General features: G+C 40.3%; 1 protein-coding gene across 1 annotated transcript in view; it reads left to right on the top strand.

Annotated features, from left to right (window-relative positions):
* Positions 1–20,606, top strand: part of RAPGEF5 (Rap guanine nucleotide exchange factor 5) — a 176,978-nt gene that overhangs the window by 140,336 nt on the left and 16,036 nt on the right. The window contains exons 15-20 of the mRNA XM_015417994.1: positions 1,964–1,994; positions 2,964–3,042; positions 12,506–12,655; positions 16,033–16,130; positions 17,656–17,778; positions 18,694–18,872. Of these exons, the coding sequence (XP_015273480.1) occupies positions 1,964–1,994; positions 2,964–3,042; positions 12,506–12,655; positions 16,033–16,130; positions 17,656–17,778; positions 18,694–18,872 (660 nt within the window). The remainder of the gene's footprint in view (positions 1–1,963; positions 1,995–2,963; positions 3,043–12,505; positions 12,656–16,032; positions 16,131–17,655; positions 17,779–18,693; positions 18,873–20,606) is intronic.

Here is a 20,606-nt window from a genome sequence, read left to right as displayed (position 1 = left end):
CTACCCCTCAAACCTACAGGTATTTCCCAACCCAGAGTTGGCAGCCGTGTAATTGGCTATGGAACCACTTTCCAGACCCTTGGAACCCAGAAAACATGGCACAGGAGGAGGTGCTTTTCTACCTTAGCTGCCACTGCATAGCCCCAAATTAACATAAGCCAACCTCCAGGCAGCACCTGGAGATCTCCAGCTATTAAAACTAATGTCCAAATGACCAAGATCAGTTCTCCTGGAGACAATGGCTGCTTTGGCCAGTGGACTCTATGGCATTATACCCTGCTGAGGTCCCTCCTCACCCCAAACCCTGCCCTCCCCAGGCTCTACCCCTCAAATCTACACATATTTCCCAACCCAGAGTTGGCAACCATGTAATTGGCTATGGAACCGCTTTCCAGACCCTTGGAACTCAGAAAACATGGCATAGGAGGAGGTGCTTTTCTACCTTAGCTGCCACTGCGTAACCCCAAATCAACATAAGTCAGGGTTGGAGGGAACCATACCTGTTACCATGAGGCTGTCCTCCCATACTACCCACTTGGGGCAGCAAAATAACTTGAGACAGACCTGCCTTATAGCTAAGCAGAAGGAAAGAAACATGGCTTGCCTCCCTCTATATTCCCCTTCCCTCTGCCGCCCTACCAGCCACAGCTGGGACACTCATGTGGAGCTTCCTTATAGAGCTTGTTGTGTTTCTTCCCACAGTGGGCCTTACTCCTAGTGTTTAATATACAGAATGTGAACAGAGTGAAATTATGATACCATCAAACAGTAATTTAGCCTTCCACCACATAACAGAAGATTTTTTTAGCCAGCTGTTGTATTAACAAGTAATTTATATTTGAGGGAAGGTAGTTTGTGAGAATTTAAACAATAGGACTACTAATTCTTATCAGGTTTGCTGTCTACTGTGTTTGCCCCATTTCTTATATCTTTCAAACCGAACAGCTTAATTGAGCATTCTGCTAACTGTCCTTAAATTTTCTTATTCTGCAACCGTCCTCCTTTACTCAATGTATTTTTTTCTTTCATTCCCTTACTTAGTTACACCAATGTCTTCATCAATCATAAAGGATTAAGCCTGCCAACACACTGCATTTTCATACCAGAAAATAAAATGAATATGCTTAATTCCTACCTTTTAAAAGATGTTTGTTTGTTGCGCTGCTAGGACACAAAAGTGTATAATTGATTCTTGGTAAATTTTAAATTCCTGTGTTGCTATTTAGTAGAATTGTGCTGCTTACTGAAAAGAACTGCTTGTTCTTCAGTATGTATAAATAACAGTTGTCAGCTATGTGCTGAGAAATTCCTGGAGATTTGGGGGTAGTACCTGGAGAGGACAGGATTTGGGGAGCAGGACCTCAGGGGAGTACAATGCTACAGAGTCCCCCCTTTGAAATAGCCATTTTCTCCAGGCTAATCTCTGTAGTCTGGGAGATTGGTAACACTAGTAGGAAGCCATATCATTTTTGTGTGTGTGTGTGTTTAGGTTGGCAGTGTTTTAAAGTTTATATTTTTTCCTGTCATATGAGAAAACTGAAGATCTTTTAAAAACTAAAGTTTGTTCCTGTCATATGGGCCACCCTTCGTGCTAGAAGATAGTTGGCAATGTCTGTTGCCCTAGTTACTTACAGTTGAGGCATTTGTGATGTCATATTAGGCCTCAATTCTGATATAAAAGGTTGCAGTCATATGCACACTTCAGAGTAAGTCCTGTTAATTTCATTGGGATGTGTTTCTAAATGAACATATATAGGATCAGATGGCAATTATTGTTTAGATAAAGCCATCAACACCCTCTCCTTTCTGTATCTGTTTTGTCAAAGACTGGAAATAATCAGTTGCTTATTGTATTTTTGACATAGTAATGTATTGTCTTCTTTCTGTATCTGTTTTGTCAAAGACTGGCAATAATCAGTTGCTTGTATTTTTGACATAGTAATGTATTGTCTTTTTGTTTCAGCACTGTAGATGAATATTCACCTCACAGAAAGGTAATGCAGACATGTATAATATTTGAATTTTATCTTAGTTATTGCTGTGTACTCTCATTTTTCACTTTCTTGGTTTCTTCTAATCAATAAAGGCAAGTGATCCAAAGCATGCAGTGGACTAGATCTATAGCATTACTAAAAGCATTTGCTTCTGCCACTGTTGCTCTGTTTCTGGCTGTGTGAACTAAGCTAAAGTGAAAGTGGCATTATTAGCATTTAACCAGTAAGCTCTGAGATGCCAGAATCTAAAATGAGCCAATCAGCATGTCCTTGCCTGTCTAGAAACAGACGGCTTTGAATCTGAGCTGACTTGGGCAAACAAATCTGAGCAAAGATACTGATTGCAAATGTCAGGTAGTTTATCAGAACAAGGAGAGTGCTGAGAAGTGATGGAAACGCACTTCCATTCAGTAGCAGGGAGAGAGCACTTCTGTTTAACTAATGGAGAGAAACAGTGAGAAATGTTACTCTAAAAATCAGATGGGACAGTGTTGCTGTCATCAACGGATTCACTAGATTGCCATTTAAGACTATAATAAGCTTTGAAATACTGCTGCAAGAAGCACAGGGAGCAGAAAATAAGATTGTACTGAAATTTCTCATGGATCCAATTTGCGACTGTTCTCAGTGTCCTTTGAATCTGCAATTCTGCTGTTGTTTAATATGACAGCTCCCAGTTTGTTTAGCTACCACAGGATGGGTGGATTTCCTTCTTCTTTCTTTCTTCGGTGACCTCTCTATTTCAGGCCAGATTTATTTTGAACTTCATTTCTCAGTGTCCTTTGAATCTGCAATTCTACTGTTGTTTGATATGACAACTCCCAGTTTGTTTAACTACCACAGGATGGGTGGATTTCCTTTTTCTTTCTTTCTTCGGTGACCTCTCAATTTCAGGCCAGATTTATTTTGAACTTCATAGTTACTGCTTTGCATTCATTAGTTAATGTTTCTCTTTTTCACTGCTCAAAGCATAAAGCCATTTTCCATCAATTCAGTCTCAAGGAGAACTGGCTCCAGAACAGAGGAACTGTGAATGAAACTGAAGAAGGTAAGTGTGATTGAAAGAGAAAATTAAAGAAGGGAGAATGTTTCCCTATTCCTCCATACTATGATTGGGCACGAATCAGGGAAATAGTGGTTCGTGGTTCACTGGATTCCACGAAACACAATCTTACTCAAACGTTTCCATTTGTACAACTATACTATGATTGGGCACGAATCAGGGAAATCTTACTCAAACTTTTCCATTTGCACAACCGGTTCATATGGTTCGTGGTAGAACAGCCCCCTCGCAACGCCAAACTCACGGGGAGTCTTTAGTAGGCTGTCCTCCATCTGCCCTCCAAGTTTGACAAAGATTAGATTTTTAAGGGAAAAAAGAGCTCCCCCCCCCCGGCACTGCCATAGAGAGGCTAGTAAGTGTGTGGCTCAGGTCTCAGCCAGGAGAGGTGTTTTAAAAATTGTACCGCTGTGTATAGGGGGAAAAGAGTCCCTCACAGTCTCCCCTTGAATCAGCCACCAGCAAACAATTCTTTTTCTCTCTCACTTGATGACTAACTCCTCTCTTTTCCTGCTGCAAAGTGAAAACAGCTGAGTCAAGGTGTGGTGCAATCTGCTCCCACAGAGCAGAATGGGAGCTCTGTGGTTGGCTGCCAGAGCTGCCAATCAAGCTATGGACAACTACTGTGGGTGTTTCTAGGGCTCTCCACAAGTCTACCCCCAGTGTTGCCTGGGAATTGATTTAATTGGTGCCAGGCTGTCTGGTCAATGAACCGCTTTTTCGCTCTAATGAACCACCTGAACCTCCATAGAAAAAATGGTTCATTGATGGTTCGGGAATGGCGTGACCAAATGAACTGGGTCCAAAAAACCCACGAACCAGCCCAATTCAAGTTAAAGTTCATTTTGTTTTGCGGTTCATGCCCATCCCTACTCCATACATATCAGCATTAAAGAACCTTTCTCTTTTCAATGGGTTTAATTTTTCACACTATTGGTAGATAGCACTATATCGAGAGGCAGTGTAGTACAGTATAGGAATATTGGAGTTTGATCAAGGATTCTTTGGTCCAGATTCTCACACAGGTATTAAGCTCTCAGGGTGACATTAGGTCAGTTGGGCATTCTCAAGTCTACCTACTTCTCATGGTTGTCATGAGGCTAATATGGAGGAAGGAGGAAAAACTATTTATGTGTGGTGTAGGTGTATGTTTCTTTAAGAGAACTTTTATGGAAGAGGTATATATAAGTTGGATGTAGGAAGTGGGAGTGAATGTAGCAGTACAAATTTGTTTTAACTGCTGTTTGGCTGAGACCTTAATAAACAGATTTTGGAATTTATCTTGGAGGCATTATTGAACAGACATAACAAATTGGCAGTGAGGGTGAGATGGCTTTTGCCTTTGAATCCACTGGCCCCTTTTTTTGCAAAGTCCAGCTGAGCCTCCAATTGCTTTTACTTCATGGATTTGTATTTTTGCAATTATCTGCTTGCAATTAGTAGCACAGATGTATCTAAAGAGAGAAAACTTGTGCTGCTTATTCACGCCTCCGGAATGGAAGGACAGTGTATTTTTACACATTTCCTCTTGCTAATGGTAAATATGAGACTGCTCTTATTGCGCTGAAGGATTTTTTTGTGCCCAGAGTTAATGTGCAATTCAAATGCCTGATGTAAATGTTTTGAGTGTGGATGGGAGTGGCTGTGGCAAAAGAATTATGTGTACTTTTAAGATCTTTGCTGTCCCTTTTGGGAAGTGTCAGGATATTGAATTGATTATAGATTCTGGTTCAGCAATCTCTATATTATCTTAGACACTTTATTTGCAATATTTTAAGAATGTGTCATTGGTGGAACCAAAATTGCAGTTGGTATGCTATTTAATGAACCAAACACCTATATGCTGAAGTGAGTTGTGCACCAATAGAATTTTATATTGTACCTAATGGTACTCCTATCCTTGGCAGGGATTTGTGTGCTGCGTTAAAATTGATGGTGGTAGATTGCTGTATTGTGGCTTCCCAAGTAGATGTTGAATCATCACAGAGGGTAGTTTCAGCAGTGACTGGGGATAATTCTATACAGAAAGATGGTTGTGCAAAAGGGTTTATCCATAAGATCAAGGGTCATTTCGTAGAAAAAGAGGTGCGGGGGCTCATTAGCATAACTTATTTGCATATGCCACACCCCCTGACATCACCGGAAGTGTGTCAGAAGGCAACACCCACCGCTCAGGCTCCACCCCAAAAATCTCCAGGTATTTGCCAACTCAGAGAAAGAGAGAGAGAGAGAGAGAGAGAGAGGCAAAGAGATGGGGAGGAAGGAAGCGAAGGAAGGAAGGAAGTGGAGAGCTGGAAAGAAGGCAAATAGTTGGGAAAAGAAAGAAAGGCAGAAAAAATCAGAGGGATGTACTAAAAGGTAGGTCCCCGGAGTGGAATGACAGCCCCATGGGGTAGCAGGAGTGTTCTGGGACTGCAGTGACAGGCCCCAGAGTGGAATGACAGCCCCTGGGTGTAGTAGGAGTGTTCTGGGACTGGAATGACAGGCCCCGGAGTGGAATGACAGCCCCATGGGGTAGCAGGAGTGTTCTGGGACTGCAGTGACAGGCCCCAGAGTGGAATGACAGCCCCTGGGTGTAGTAGGAGTGTTCTGGGACTGGAATGACAGGCCCCGGAGTGGAATGACAGCCCCATGGGGTAGCAGGAGTGTTCTGGGACTGCAGTGACAGGCCCCAGAGTGGAATGACAGCCCCTGGGTGTAGTAGGAGTGTTCTGGGACTGGAATGACAGGCCCCGGAGTGGAATGACAGCCCCATGGGGTAGCAGGAGTGTTCTGGGACTGCAGTGACAGGCCCCAGAGTGGAATGACAGCCCCTGGATGTAGTAGGAGTGTTCTGGGACTGGAATGACAGGCCCCAGAGTGGACTGACAGCCCCTGGGTGTAGCAGGAGTGTTCAGGGACTGGAATGAGAGACCACGGAGTGGAATGACAGCCAGTGGAAGTAGCAAAAGTGTTCTGGGACTGGAATGACAGGCCCCAGAGTGAAATGACAGTCCTTGGGGATAGCAGGAGTGTTCAGGGACTGGAATGATAGGCCTCAGATTAGAGTGACAGTCCTTGGGGGGAGCAGGAGCATTCTGGGACTGGAATGAGAGACCACAAAATGGAATGACAGCCCCTGGAAGTAGCAGGAGTATTCTGCGAATGGAATGACAGGCTCCAAAGTGGATTGACAGTCCCTGGAAGTAGCAGAAGTGTTCTGAATCTGGAATGACAAGCCCCAGAGTGAAATGACAATGCCTGAGGGTAACAGGAGTATTCTGGGACTGGGATGTGAGACCACAGAGTGGAATGAGAGCCCCTTGGGGTAGGAGGAGTGTTCTGGGACTGGAATGACAGTCCCAGACCACTCCTGCTACATCTAGGGGCTGTCATTCCTCTCCGTAGTCTCTCTTTTACTTATGAGATGGAATATAAGCCTGGAACAGAAAATGTAACAGCTGATTGTTTGTCTTGCTGCCTTTGCCATCTTCAGATATTTTGTCAGAAGAGGATGTAGAAGTTGTTGCACTTCTCTCAGGTATCCCACTTGCAGTTGCACAGGAGAAATTCCAAGCTGTATGTTTAGCATGTCCAATCCTGAAGCAATTAAGGGGATTTTTGATGGATAAATGTTTGTCAGAAGAGGATGTAGAAGTTGTTGCACTTCTCTCAGGTATCCCACTTGAAGTTGCACAGGAGAAATTCCAAGCTGCATGTTTAGCATGTCCAATCCAGAAGCAATTAAGGGGATTTTTGGTGGATAAATTGTCTAATAACATAAGGGGAGTTGATTCAGAGTTGTTGCCTTACTTTAGAGTGTGTGATGAACTTTCATTACAAAATGATTGTATTTTATGAGGTACACATTGACTACTTGTTCCAGAAGAGTTGCAGCATACATTTATACACTTTGTCCATAACACACATCAAGGAATTGTACAGACTAAAACAGTGATTGCAGGATTTGTATTGGTGGTCTGGGATGGATTCTCAAGTGGAAGCAACCATTAAGGCTTGTGTCATTTGTCAGCTACATGATAAGACAGTGGTAACACACCCAGCACCATTACAGCCAGTCCCATTTCCACATTCTGCATGGGGAAAGGTTGCAATTGATCTCAAAATATACTATCAATTGCAATTGATCTCAAAATATACTATCTCCCGTAGCAGTTGAGAAATAGATAGAGAGGATGAAGGTCTAAAAACTGTGAGCTACCTCACACTAACTCAACTTAGAGGGAACACTGCTTGCCAGTTTGCTTCAGATGTGCAGCATGTTTCAAGTGTTTCCCACAAAGAGGGCAGCTTTTATCACCTGCATGGAGCTTTTCAGAGTACAAGTTGAAAGTCCAGGACTACAGAACTTAGAATTTGAAAGTGTAGACAAGAGACAACAGAGGGAGGGGGATAAATAGAGGAAGGATCTGCATTACTCTGTTATATTAATTTCTTGAGGGACATGATTTAAATGGGAAGCTGTCAGGCCAAAAGAACTTTACCATGCAATGTTGCACAAGCTTAATTTTAAACTGATGTATTATGCATGCAAAACAGCTATGCATACAGTATTATCACACCAATGCAACACTTGTCTGGCATGCTAATGTTGAGTGCATTCTGACTTTAGGGCCCAGTGTTAATGAGATGCTGGTTACATGCAAAATACCACAGGTAAATTAATACCCACAAGTATTGGATTTAAATCAGGCCTTATTTTCTGTAACAGAGAAGGACCAGTGGATTTAGTAAAGGGGCTATCATGGAAAAGGTGGGTTTTGAGAAGGGATTTGAAGGAATATGCAGATGTCTGGGGAGGCAGTTTGAAGCAAAAAGGGCAGCAAAAAAGAATAGATGACATCATTTAAGGGATCTGGAGACTTTCAGATAGCTGATGATAGTAGAGCTAGAGGATTGAAGGGCATGGTCAATAGAGCATTATGGGCAGATCTGACTGAACAGTGCATGGGAAAGTCAAATATCTTTGTGACTTTGTCAGTTAAATTTCTACTTTTCACATTATCACTTGTTTAAATCTAGCCTGCCTCATAAAATAGCTTTTGTTTGCTCAGAGAACTTTTCTGTAGAAAAACACCCTCATGATTTGCCAGATGGGAGATGATTTTTTCATTTCAGGATTAAACAAATCTTTCATTTCCATGAACATGTGGGAGAATTAAGTCAGAATTTTCTGGATCATACTCACCTTGTATAAAATCATGAGTTTGAAATATATAATCTTCCTACAGACAGTAGAGTGGGAGCGAAGCTATTCTTACTGACGTGTTTACCATTGTCATGGCTTGTTTGTAGGGTGTAAAACACCAAAGTAGGAATAAATGATGGCTGGGATCCAAAGATGTGCTTAATTTCATGCAAAGGGCTTCTTCTGCTAGATTTTTTACCTTAGTTGACTTTCTGATGCTAGTCAACTTGCACCTATGTGAAATCATAAACCGCTTGTGAAATCCACCTCTGTTTCAAAAGCAGATTGCCACATCATGGTAAGGAATTCTTATGAATTGTGTGCTATTCTTAGTAGTATAGAGATAAAGGATATAATATTAAAAGACCACTGTATTTGAGATCAACTACAGTGTCTGGCAAAAGTGACTCTATCTAGATTTATTTCATCTTATTTGTATTCCTAGTATAGTAGACACAACTTTTAAATGTAAATAAGATGTAAATAAACAGTGGTCTTAACCTGGAACTAATTCTGACAAAAATTATTCCACTTGTGACTTTTACAGTACAACCTACTGTATAAGTAAGCATGCAAAATTAGTTGTACATGTCTATATAATTCTATTGAAAATTGCTGGGCTCTAAAGTTTTGAAATAAATCACAATTTCTTAATGTTTTACTCCTCAATAAAGCAGTTTAAGGTTGCTAATGTTAAGAGATCTGAATAGTAAAATCAAAGTTTATTTTTATTTACTGTATGCCATTTAGCCTTAAAGCTCTTACGGTGGCCTACAACAATAATAATTGGTTTTAAATTTAGTTGAGTGCCAGCAGTATAAAACCGTAACAAAACTTAGAAATCAGTAAACATAAGCAAAAATATCTCAAGAATAATACAGATGCAGAATATGAGTAACTTGGGTCACACAGTTTTATCAAGAAGATATACTGAACTGCATACAAGGAAAATATACAACTGCTTTGTCTACTTCCTATTGCTATTAATTAGGATTGTTGGATTTAGGAGGGTTTTTTGGCAGTTTCTTCCACAGCTGTGCTTATAAAACACCGTCAATAAAATGCTGTAAATTTTGGCAGATTAACTCTACTACTTTGTTTATCCATTATACTTTTGCAGATGCAGTGTATCATATTCAGGGGACAATTGTCCCCAGTCTTAAATGTACTTGGTTTTTTGATGTTCCCTAACATACACACACTCCCCGCTTGCGGGGAGGGCGGGGTATAAATTGAAACAAACAAATAAATAAATAAATAAACTAGAGAGCAAGAGGCCTAGAGTGACCTTGTCTATCCCTCCAATTTTTGGTTATATTCAGTGTTGGTGATTGTGGGGTTCTCAAATTTGGATCCCCCAACCTGTGTGTGTTTACTTTTTTCTGTCCCTAGAGGATAGGGTTGCCAAGTCGTACCTCGTCCTGAAGCGGGGGACTCTCGGGTCGATCCTGGAGCGCGTGCGCCGCATCCACATCACCAGGAAGTGACGCGACCACTCCAGGCACGCTGGGGGCAGGGGCACGACCATCTGAGGGAAAACCATAGAGTTTTCCCTCGGATGACCGTGGCCCCGCCCCCCAGCGTACCCGGCGTGGTCGCGTCACTTCCTGGTAACGTGCACATCGGGGTGGAGTTCCCCCCAGGGCCCGATCTGGCGGCGGTGGGGAATGGGTCACTGGGGCGGGGGTTTCCCCACCCCCCGGGGGGACTTGGCAATCCTACTAGAGTGTGGCATCCGACTCAAAGTCTCTACTGTATGAAACACTACAAGCATAGTGAAGCCAGTAGTAATGTCATATTTGTATTCACTGTTGGAGTCAAATGTGCAATGTCAAGGTCTATATTAGCTACAGATTTTATTATGCGATGCCCATATTGCAGTTGATTCAGATTTGCATTTCCAAATTCCCCCATACAACATGCAACAGACTTTTGCTTGCAGTTGCAGCCATTCAACAGGAGTATTATATTGGAAGTCCAAACAGAAATTCCATTCTGTATAGTGTCTGAGATCTGCAGAGATATTAAATATCACCATTGCTGATACAACTTGTCCAAAACAAAAAGCTGATAATATTTGATTTATCACATTTATATACTGTCCTTCTTCAAAGTAGCTCAAGGCAATGTATATGGGATTTTTTTTTATCCTTGAAATAACCCTGTGAAGTACGTTAGGATAAAAGACAGCAAATTGTTCCAACCAGATAATTTGAATCTGGTTTATTGTATTTAGACAAGAGCTTCAGCACAGAGTATCATAATGTCTAACATCATGATTAAATCGGTGGTAGGGTATGACCTTTCATGAGTCACTGCTCACTTCTCATACCCTGCCACAAATTTTGTTAGTCTTTAAGGTGCTACTGAACTTTTGCTCTTTTCTACTGTTATGGACAGACTAACACGGCTACCCATCTTGATCTAACATGAATGAAGGTAAACACAAGTTTCATCTATGACTTAGATGATGGAGTACCAGACTTTTTAAAGCCTGCATGCACCTTTAGAATTCTAACACAGTGTGGTAAGTTTGGCTGCCACAAAATGACTGCCACACAAGGCAGAGCCTGCCATACAATGGCTGCTGCAGCTGACCTCAGTCCCACAGTGAAGATTTTTGTGCTGTGGTGGCAGCTGCTGCTGAAGTGACATTTTTAAAAATCGTCAGAGTCAAGCCGAAGCTGGGCAAAAGCTGCATGTGGCCCCACCAACTTTCTAAAAACACTTGGTGGGCACCAGAAAAAGTGTTGTCAGATGTAACAGATAGTAAATGGTTAATCCTTTACCCCAATCTGAGAACCCTGAGTGACTGGGGACTGAAATGAAATTCTATAGTTAAGAATGACAGTTGAGAGTGGAGTGCTAACAGTGAAGGAGCATTAAGCAGAGTGACAGGATCAAGGAGGATCCTGAATCAGGGAAGTGGGACGAGTAGGCCTTCCCTAGGGGAAATAGCTCCTAGTAAAGGAGGGGGATGAATCCCTATCAAGTGGTTAAGAAGGAAAATTGGAACTTATGTGAATGTTCCTCCCTTCACAAACTTAAGTATTTTTGAGACGAAGAAGCTTGTTTATTTTAGCAGTGACTGCCACAAGATCTCTCTCCAGTTTTAAACACCTGTCTGTATAACCAAACAGCTACTTGGTTGTGACAAACTATCTATTGTTTATGCAAAGTTACTTCAGTCCTGTTGCCTGTTTACCTTCCAAGTTGTAAGCCTGATACCTACCTGACCATTTCCCCTCAAAAGTGAAATAAAGGTGTTTGTTATTTTCAAATTACCATCAGCCTCCCATGTGCCATCATCAAGACAAAGACAAAAGAAGGATTTTAGTCAGTCCTTCGGTTCCTTAGGCTAGGTCGACATTATATAATTTTAAACAACTGGGTGGGACAGACAGAAAAACAAAAAACAAGAAAAGGGACTTTCCAGCCAAAGAAAAAGAAAAAAGGGAATTTGGGAAGAGGGGAACCATTGTATCGGACATGGTGGCACTCATGGCACTATGTTGGGAACCAGTGACTTAGTTCTTGTCAGACTATTCTGGTGTCATTGGATATTCCTCCAGCTCAAGGGGTTTTCTGGTGATGCAACATGCTCTTCTGCTCTGGTAGGATTCAACCATTGGTTATAAAGGATTTTTTAAACTGAATGTTGTAGACTGCATCACCATGGCTGCTTCACAGTTATAGCGTCCCCTTCAAGCACCTGGAGATAATATGAGAGCTGCTGAAAATTTCAGCCAAAGCAGTACTCACTTTTATATCTCAACATTCCGTCTTTTTGCTCACAGCAGAATACATGTTTTGTTTTTTCTCCATGTTATCCTCTCAACAACAGTGTGAGGCTGGATGGGTGATAGGCCCAAGATTACCCAGTCAGCTCCATTGTGAAAGGTGATTTGAACCATAGCCTTCCTAGCCTTTGTCCAACTCTGTAACCACTACACTATGCTGACACATATTATACAGAGGTTAGATGCTACACAGTTAGCCCTGAAGAGTGACAGTTAGTATACCCCCACAACTGTTTTATTCTGTACTGTTGAAGCACGATCTATGTTTTCATTTCAATCATGCCTTTTTCTAGAAAGAGGAAAGTATGCTGGTAGGTTAGTAGGTTTGGCTTCTGTTGTCAAGGAATAAGTGTCAAACCAGATGTCAAGCAAACCACTCCCATCTTAAATCTGTCAGGATTGTTTTATTTTAGTAAAAATTTACCACTGCCTATTAATTTAATTATTATCTCTTTCTTTGCAGTTTTTTGCCGTGTGTATATAACAGAGCATTCTTATGTCAGTGTAAAAACTAAAGTATCTACTTCGGCTCAGGAGATTGTGAAAATTGTGGCAGAAAAACTCCAGCATTCACAGGAAGATCTGGCTTTGGTGGCTGTTTCATTCTCTGGGGGTAAATTATTTTCAACTATCAGTGTTCCCGGGAGGGGGGGAGGTTCTGTATCTTATCTCTAAAGAGAGGGTTGGCATTTTCTAATGTAAGGATAGGGCAGTTTTCCTATGGGCCTGAAGCTGGATGACCACAGCACAATAAGAGCTGCTTAGCAGAGCAGAGTTTCCATGACAACTGCTAATTCTTTGGTACTGTTGGAGAATACATTTCCACATCCGGTCTGGAATGCAAAGGACTTGTCTTATACAGAAACATCTTACAAGGTTTGCTACTACAGATAGATTGCCCTGTTCATAATTTAAAGATGCCTGAAAGGGCATTGAGATGCCTTTGAAAGAAAAGGGACTCAGTGAGATGGATCTCCCTTTGCATTTGGTAAGGAAAAAGGAAGAAATTGGAAAATGACTTATTTAAAAACAATGCTATCTATGAGTGGATGCTGTAGCCTGCAGCACAACTATAGCCCCTCCCTGTACATTGAAACTATTGGCTGAATTCAAAGTAACATCCCAGCCTTCCTTTGGAGTGGAATATAAAGGGCATCCCACATTATTTCCCATCCCTTAAGAAACCATATGAAGAGCTTGTTCAACAAAAGAAAAGGGGGTCCTGTGCTGGAAAAGCTAAACTACTGCTGCTTATCAGAGGGTTTGCTGGATGCAGAGAACAAAGGAGTTGGCAGCAGAATAGGTACAGAAGAAGGGTCCTCTGGAAGAGGAAGGAGATAAATGTGAAAATACATCAGCTCCCAGTAAATGTCCCACCTATATCCTTGTTTGTCCATGTATGCCCCTGCTCTGTTACTCCTGCTGTCCTCTATCTCCCTTGTTGGTGGTCAAAAAGAGAAGGGGTGGGGCACCTAATGTCCCTTATATAGCCTTTTCCCCTATCCCCAAATGCATCACAAAGGGAGACAGCATCATGATTAGGGGTGTACGCTCGGTATATACCGAACTGAATAAATATCCCAAAAAACCTTATCAGTATTTTTCAGGTATTTATTCAGCTGGCTACTGAAGTAGCCCCACCCAAATAAAAGCTGATATTATTTGGCTTTTATTCGGGCACAGCTACTTGCTGAGTCCTGCTGCTGTTTCCATGGGACTTGGCAAGTTCAGAAAGCATTTAAGCTTTAAATGCCTTCCCTCCCATCCCAGAGTTTTGCCGCAGCTGTGGCGTGACTCCTTGGGTGAAGGGGATGGGGTTATAATTTAAATGCCTTCTCCTGAAGTTGGGTTGCAGTTGCAGTGCAACTTCACAAGTGAATGCCTTCCCTTCCCTCCTGGAGTTGCATCGCAGCTGCGGCCCAACTCCAGGAGAGGAGGGAAGGTGTTTAAACCCCTTCCCTTCAGTCATGGAGTCATGCTGCAGCTGTGCCCCAACTCTGGAAGGGGAGAGAAAGCATTTAAACTTTAAACCTGTTCCCTTGAGTCATGGAGTCACACCGCAGCTGTAGCACAACTCCGGGAGGGCAGAGAAGGTGTTTAAACTTTAAATCACTTCACTCACGGAGTCAGACTCAACATGGCTCAATGAGTGAAATTCTCCATTTTACCCTATTGACCCAAATACCAGTACAATGGCAACACTGGTATTTGGAAATGTTCAGGAATATCAAATATTTTTGGGTCTAAAACACCCAAATCCAAATCCAGACAAAAAAATTTTGTGCATCCATCATGATCCCTTTCTCGCTCATCCCCCTGCTGATACAGATCAGTTCCTTCCTAAGTTTTCCGTGTGTGGAGGGTTCAGGAACTCTCATCTATAGTTTTTTTTCATCTCTTGTTCTGAAGAAATCAGAATGATCACTTCCCATTTAAAATAAAAATACACTGTTATTGGGCAATTAAGTGTAACTGGGGATGGTTAAAAGGGTTAAAAGATTGACACAGTTCATAAGAAGTACAAAGATGAAAAGTCTGAATGAAGTATAAAAAGCTAGTTGGAGATCTCCTCTCTTGGGTTTTTAGTTAGTAGTGGGTTCTTTACTTTCTCCCTTATATGTAGCTTTCCCTTTCCCTTTTTTCTGTTCTAGTTTTGGTAGTGTTTAAAAAATCAATAAAAAATCCCCTCCGGGGGCTTAAAAAAATACACAGTTTGCAAGCCACTGTGCTTGATCAATTGAACCTATCTAATCTCAGTATATTTTACTGAAAATCTTGGGTGTCTGGAAAACTGTTCACACCTTTATAAGACTATCAAAGGAAAACACAAAGGAAAATGGGTTAGACATAAATGTGATGGGATCCATCAAAAGTCTACAGAGAATGGATTTGACACTACATCTCTGAAGTAGGGAATACATGCCTAGGATATGTAGACACCCCATGTCATGAAACTGAAGAGAGTGAATAGTCAATCTAGAATGTTTCCATTTTGTTGTGTTTACCAATTTCAAAATGTGGGTGTGAATTTCTGCTTCTTATAGTGAGCAACTACATAACCATACAGCATACACTTGGGCCCCTTTCCCGCACAAGCTCTTAGAAATGAACAGAAATAGAACAAGATCTGTGTCAGTTGTTTTAATGAGATGTGTGCAGGAGGTATACCTGGTATATTATAACCTTAGTTTGCATGTTTTTTGCACACATGGATCCTGTGTACCTTGCTGAGAATAATTTGGCCATTTCTTTGGTGCTAGGTCAGGGCCCCACCCTCTGTGCTATTGCAATATGAGTTAGGCTGTATTGTCCCAGCTCTAGGAGCAAGCCTTTACAGTTTGTTGGAGTGTTGCAATGAGAGCGTTTGTAGATGGACTTTGAAGCCAGCTTTGTCTACCTAAAACAGTTTGAGTTGGCAAAAGTTGTGTGTGATTAGTAGGGTTATAAAATCAAACAGAACACATCTAGACTTCACTCCTCAACTTTTTTGCTTCGCAAGTGATGCTGTAGTAGCTGTTGCATTGTCAACCTGCATTTGCACCACAACAGCTAGCACTAGGGGACCGAGGGTGGTGCAAGGTGAACAAGATAGGGCTGATAGCTAAATCTCTAGAGAAATTCTGGGTAGGTCCGCCAATTAGAACTCTTTTGTACAGTTAATTATTGATAAAGAGCCAGTGTGGTGTAGTGACTAAGAATGTAGAGCTAGTATCTGGAAGGCCCCAAACTTGAATCCCCACTTATGCCATGGAAGCTTGCTGGGCGACCTTGGGTCCATCACACTCTGTCAGCATAACCTACCTCACAGGGTTGTTGTTGTGAGGATAAATGATGGAAAGGAAAGGAAAATGATGTAAGTTTGGGTCCCCAGTGGAGAGATAGGCGGGGTATAAATTAATTAAATAAATAAAATAAAGTGGATTTGTTTTTAATAAGTTTAAAAGTCAAAATGTAGTATTTATGATTCCTCTCCCTTCACTTCTATTAAAGAAAAGCATGAATTACAACCAAATGACATGGCGATCACCAAGGCTCTTGAATCTTCTGCTCGAATGTTTGTTTTCCGAAAGGATCTAACAGATGCTCTGGTAAGGATGTGTGCCTCGTTCCTCTAAGACATCTTGGAGGCTGGGGTTTTCTAATATACTGTGGAAAAAATGGCTACACTCTCACGAGTGTATTTTTTATTAAACTTTCAAAAAAACCCAACATATAATACATAGCAGGCAGAATAAATTACATTACATTATGTAAAACATATGCTCACAAACTTTGATAAACAGAGAACATATTACCAAAGGTGTAACTTATCAATTATACTCGGTATTTCCTCTTGTTGAGATAAATGTTCTAAGATAGGAAACTAAACAGAAACAAAATCAGACTTAGAAGAGGGTGTATGTGTAATTAATATTATCTGTTATTTTTGCCATTGTGTACATATTCCATAATTTGGAATACCAATTCTGTCTACTAAGGCCAATGATATTTTTCCATTTGGCTGCAATTGTATTTTTAGCTGCTGCAAGTAAAATGGCTACTGTTTTACTAATACTATTCAATCCAATTTCCATTATCCAATGGTTTAAAATAATATGTTCTATTGTAAACTGCAATACAACTCCTGTTATTGTCCTAATTTGTGCTATAACATCTTTCCAAAACGTCTCTAAAATTGGACAATCTAACCAGCAATGAAGATACGTTCCATGCTGACCACATCCCTCCAACATTCAGGTTTCACAGATGCTATTAGATGTGCCAGCTTCTGAGGGGTCAAATACCATGGCTACACTCTCACTATTCAAATGAAGTAGCATTTATGACCCTTAAATGATCACGTATCTCAATAAGACTTCAATCCTGTGTACAATTACCAAGGAGTAAATTCAACTGAAATCAGTGGGATTTATTTCTGGTGCATTGGATTGGGGCTTAAGATTCCTTTACATTTGAATAGTTCGCTTATACACCAGATTACCCTCAGTTTTCCAGAGTTCTTAAAATCTTTTTCAAAATCAAGAATATAGACTGCCTTTCTCAGGTAACAAAGGTGATATTAGGCTGTGTTTGGTATTTGGTATTCACATTAGGTATTTGGGTTCACAGTTTGTTGATCATCAAGTGTGTTTCCTAAATCATGAAACTGATAGTTTTATATAAAATGTTGTTCTGGATAGAGGCATATTGAACACAGGGGTGATATAAATCTAGTGTACTTGTTTATAGATACTAGCAACAAACTTTTCCTGTAGCTGAAGACCTGTTGCCTGAATTGAGACCGTAGGCTGAACTTGTTTGAGAATGTTGGGTTTAACATGATATGTTTCCTTAGCTGTATGTTCTTGGCTTCTTTCTGTCCCCTAATTCATTCTTAGAAATACGAGGGTGTCTAATACAGTAAGGGAGCATTGATCTTAGTACTGAAAGTTGTTTCAGTCTTAGGGACCTAATTTTTTCTGCACAGTTTAGGGGAAGTAACAGTGCAGTCCAACAAGACTTACACTCTTCTAAGTCATTGAAGTCAATGAATTTAGAAGGATACAACACTGCTTAGGAATTCAATTAATGTATGCTTGCTCAGGAACTCCTGCTATCCATATATTGTTTTAGAACCATTTTGCTGAAAATGATGAAGCCCAGCAAAGATCAGTGAGAATTCTGGGAATTAACACTTGGGACCTCGCTTTGGAATTAACATCTTTTGACTGGAGTCTTTTCAACTTGGTTCATGAGGTAAGAAGTGATGGTGTAACTTGCTTACAGTAATCAATGCTCTTGTTTTGCTTGGCTGATTTTTAACCAAACATTTGGTACTCATACAGCCACCTTCCCCCACAATTGGGTCCACTAGTAGACTACGTGCAACCAGTCCACTAGTAGTCTACAGCCAAGAATCTAAGTTTCCACCAAGCACACAGTCTCAGGTGAACCTATCTCACAGGGTTGTTGAGGATAAAATGGAGGAGAAAAGTACAATATCAGCTGCTTTGGGTCCCCATTGGTGTGAAAGGTAGGGTATAAGGAAATAAATAAATAAATAGATGTAAGAAAAGTATTGTTATCACCTGAAGAAATTTAGAGAATCTGAAGGAGGGAACGTATATGAACACATGAAGCTGCCTTTTATTGAATCAGGCCATTGACATATCAAGGTCTGAGTGGCACTGACTCTCTAGGGTTTCAGTATGAGGTCTTTCATATCACCTGCTGTCGTACTGAAGGTGCCAGGGGTCTTAGGACTTTCTGCATACAAAGTCAATACTCTACGACTGAGTCACGGCCTCTCTCCATTAAGAGAAGGAATCATTAGATCCGACCCATTAATTTATGATTCTGAGGAAGGAAAAAATGACCACCAGATTTCATTTTGCTCTCTAAAGTAAATTCAATAATTTTCAGACTGAAACACAGTTACAATTAATGAAAGCCAAGTCAGATACAATTCTTTTTGCATTTTTCATAGCTGAATAGTTGCTGAATATCTAAAAAAAACCCAGCGAGTCTTGATTCTGTTTAAACAGTTTAAGGTTCATTCATAAATCATTAAAATGAGTTGTCTCATTCAGTATCAACAGTTATGTTTCAGATTTGTTAAACACTGATAATGCATTTTATTACAAATCCAATTACTGTGTAACTTCCTTCCAGCAAGAGCTGATATACTTCACCTTCAGCAGACAGGGCAGTGAGGAAAACACTGTGAATCTTAGCCTTTTGCTTCAAAGATGCAATGAAGTTCAACTCTGGGTTGCCACAGAAATACTCCTCTGCAACCAGCTATGTAAACGTGTGCAACTAGTGAAAAAATTCATTAAGATTGCTGCACAGTAAGTTAAATGCAATGGGAATCCTCTGTTGAATATATTCAATCTCTAAAAATAATGTGATAGATAATTAAAGAGAAACTATTGCTGTGTTACATGTTTTAGTTACTACAATGTGATGTGTATATAAAACAATATGTGAAAAATAACAGTAATGTACTTTGTCCAAAATTAAGTGTGTAGTAACCAATTCTTACCACTCCATTGTAGTTTGTTCACATACTATGAGGGGTGTGTGTGTATAGGACAGCGATTAAGTAAGAACTGTGTTTTATTACCCAACTTCTTTTCTCTTTTAATCTTTAGTATTTCGCACAAGGGCACAAGTCATTAAAATAGTGTTTAGCAGTAAAGTACATTTGTTTACATTTGTTTAGACAGTTTATAGATTTTAAAGAGTCGGACTCGACTGTGCGACTGAACAACAACAACATTTATTTTATTTGACTTCCTCTTGCTGCTAGCAGTGAATTCTTCACAGTCCTTTTTATATGAATACTTTTTACTGGATGTTCTGTCATCTGAACTAAAGTACCTGCTGCACTTAATTTCCACAGTTATCAAATACTAAAATGGACTGTATTACCCAACAATTGATTTTTAATTTTTTTTTGCTTTTTTCAGGAATAAAAACTACTTTTTTTTTGGCTGCTAGAGAACTGAGATTCTTCTACCAGACAGCTTTACTATTAGTTATGCAACTGCCATATAGAATGTGGTCAGCATGCATATCACATACCCCTGTTGGGTGGTGCTAGTAATATGAATGTGGAACATAATACCCAGTTACTACTCAGTGGAATAAATGTGGTGAATGTTAACTAAATTGTCTAGTTACAAACTGCATTATAGACTGGTGGATGCAGAAAAAGATGTAATAATTATATAGGGATAAGTACAAGAAACACTCTGAGAGATTTAATTTAGATAAATTCCAAATACAGCAACTAGTGAATTTTAATTTCAAAGTAAAGAAACAGGAACAAGGTTGGCTATTTCTGAGATTGTCTTTGTTTGTAATAGGGAAATTAAGCAGTAGGAAGAAATATGCCACCGTGTCCAATAAATGATAAATGTATCTATGATTATGTGCAATGTAGCTACTTTAACTTAAAAGCAAGATTGCAACCATGTGAATATGACAAATTTGAACTTTCAGCTCAAGTTTTAACTAGAACAAGAATTGGGGGGGACACACATTTTGTTAACATTAAAGCCTTTAAAAGCACCACCCAATTTGGCTGTTTGTGTAGAACTTGAAAGTCACCAAAATATTCAGGGACAGTTTATAGATTTTAAAAAGCAGGCATTTGAGAGCACATCCAGTTTAAAATATATTTTAATCTGAAGTAGTTCACAGCAATGTCTTAAAATGGATTTTATTCCATAGTTATTGTTAAAGGCAGGCATTCATATGCATCAGCATGCCCCAGGGAGTATTAAAAATAGTATTTTTAATGTTCATGGACATCACAGCAACAGGGATGAAAAAGTGCATGGGCATTTCCCCCCCCCAATAAAATAAAATGGCACAAGACTGAGCAAGTCAGGGGAATATTGACTGTAACTAGGTATAAAAATATTTCCAAACTGTGGAAGAGAAAAATTAATTCTATATGGCACTATATTGAACATGAGTGAAAAGGAGTTTGGGATAAATTTTGCTTCTGACAATAAGATTGAGGTAGGAAAAGAACTACAAAGGATGAGGAAGGTAGAAGAACAGTAGTCTTGGGG

This window comes from Gekko japonicus, unplaced genomic scaffold (genome assembly GCF_001447785.1).
Source record: "Gekko japonicus isolate JY-2015 unplaced genomic scaffold, Gekko_japonicus_V1.1 scaffold1165, whole genome shotgun sequence".
Classification (NCBI taxonomy): domain Eukaryota; kingdom Metazoa; phylum Chordata; class Lepidosauria; order Squamata; family Gekkonidae; genus Gekko; species Gekko japonicus.
Note: the sequence above shows the minus strand (reverse complement) of the source record. Positions and strands in the feature narration are given on the sequence as shown.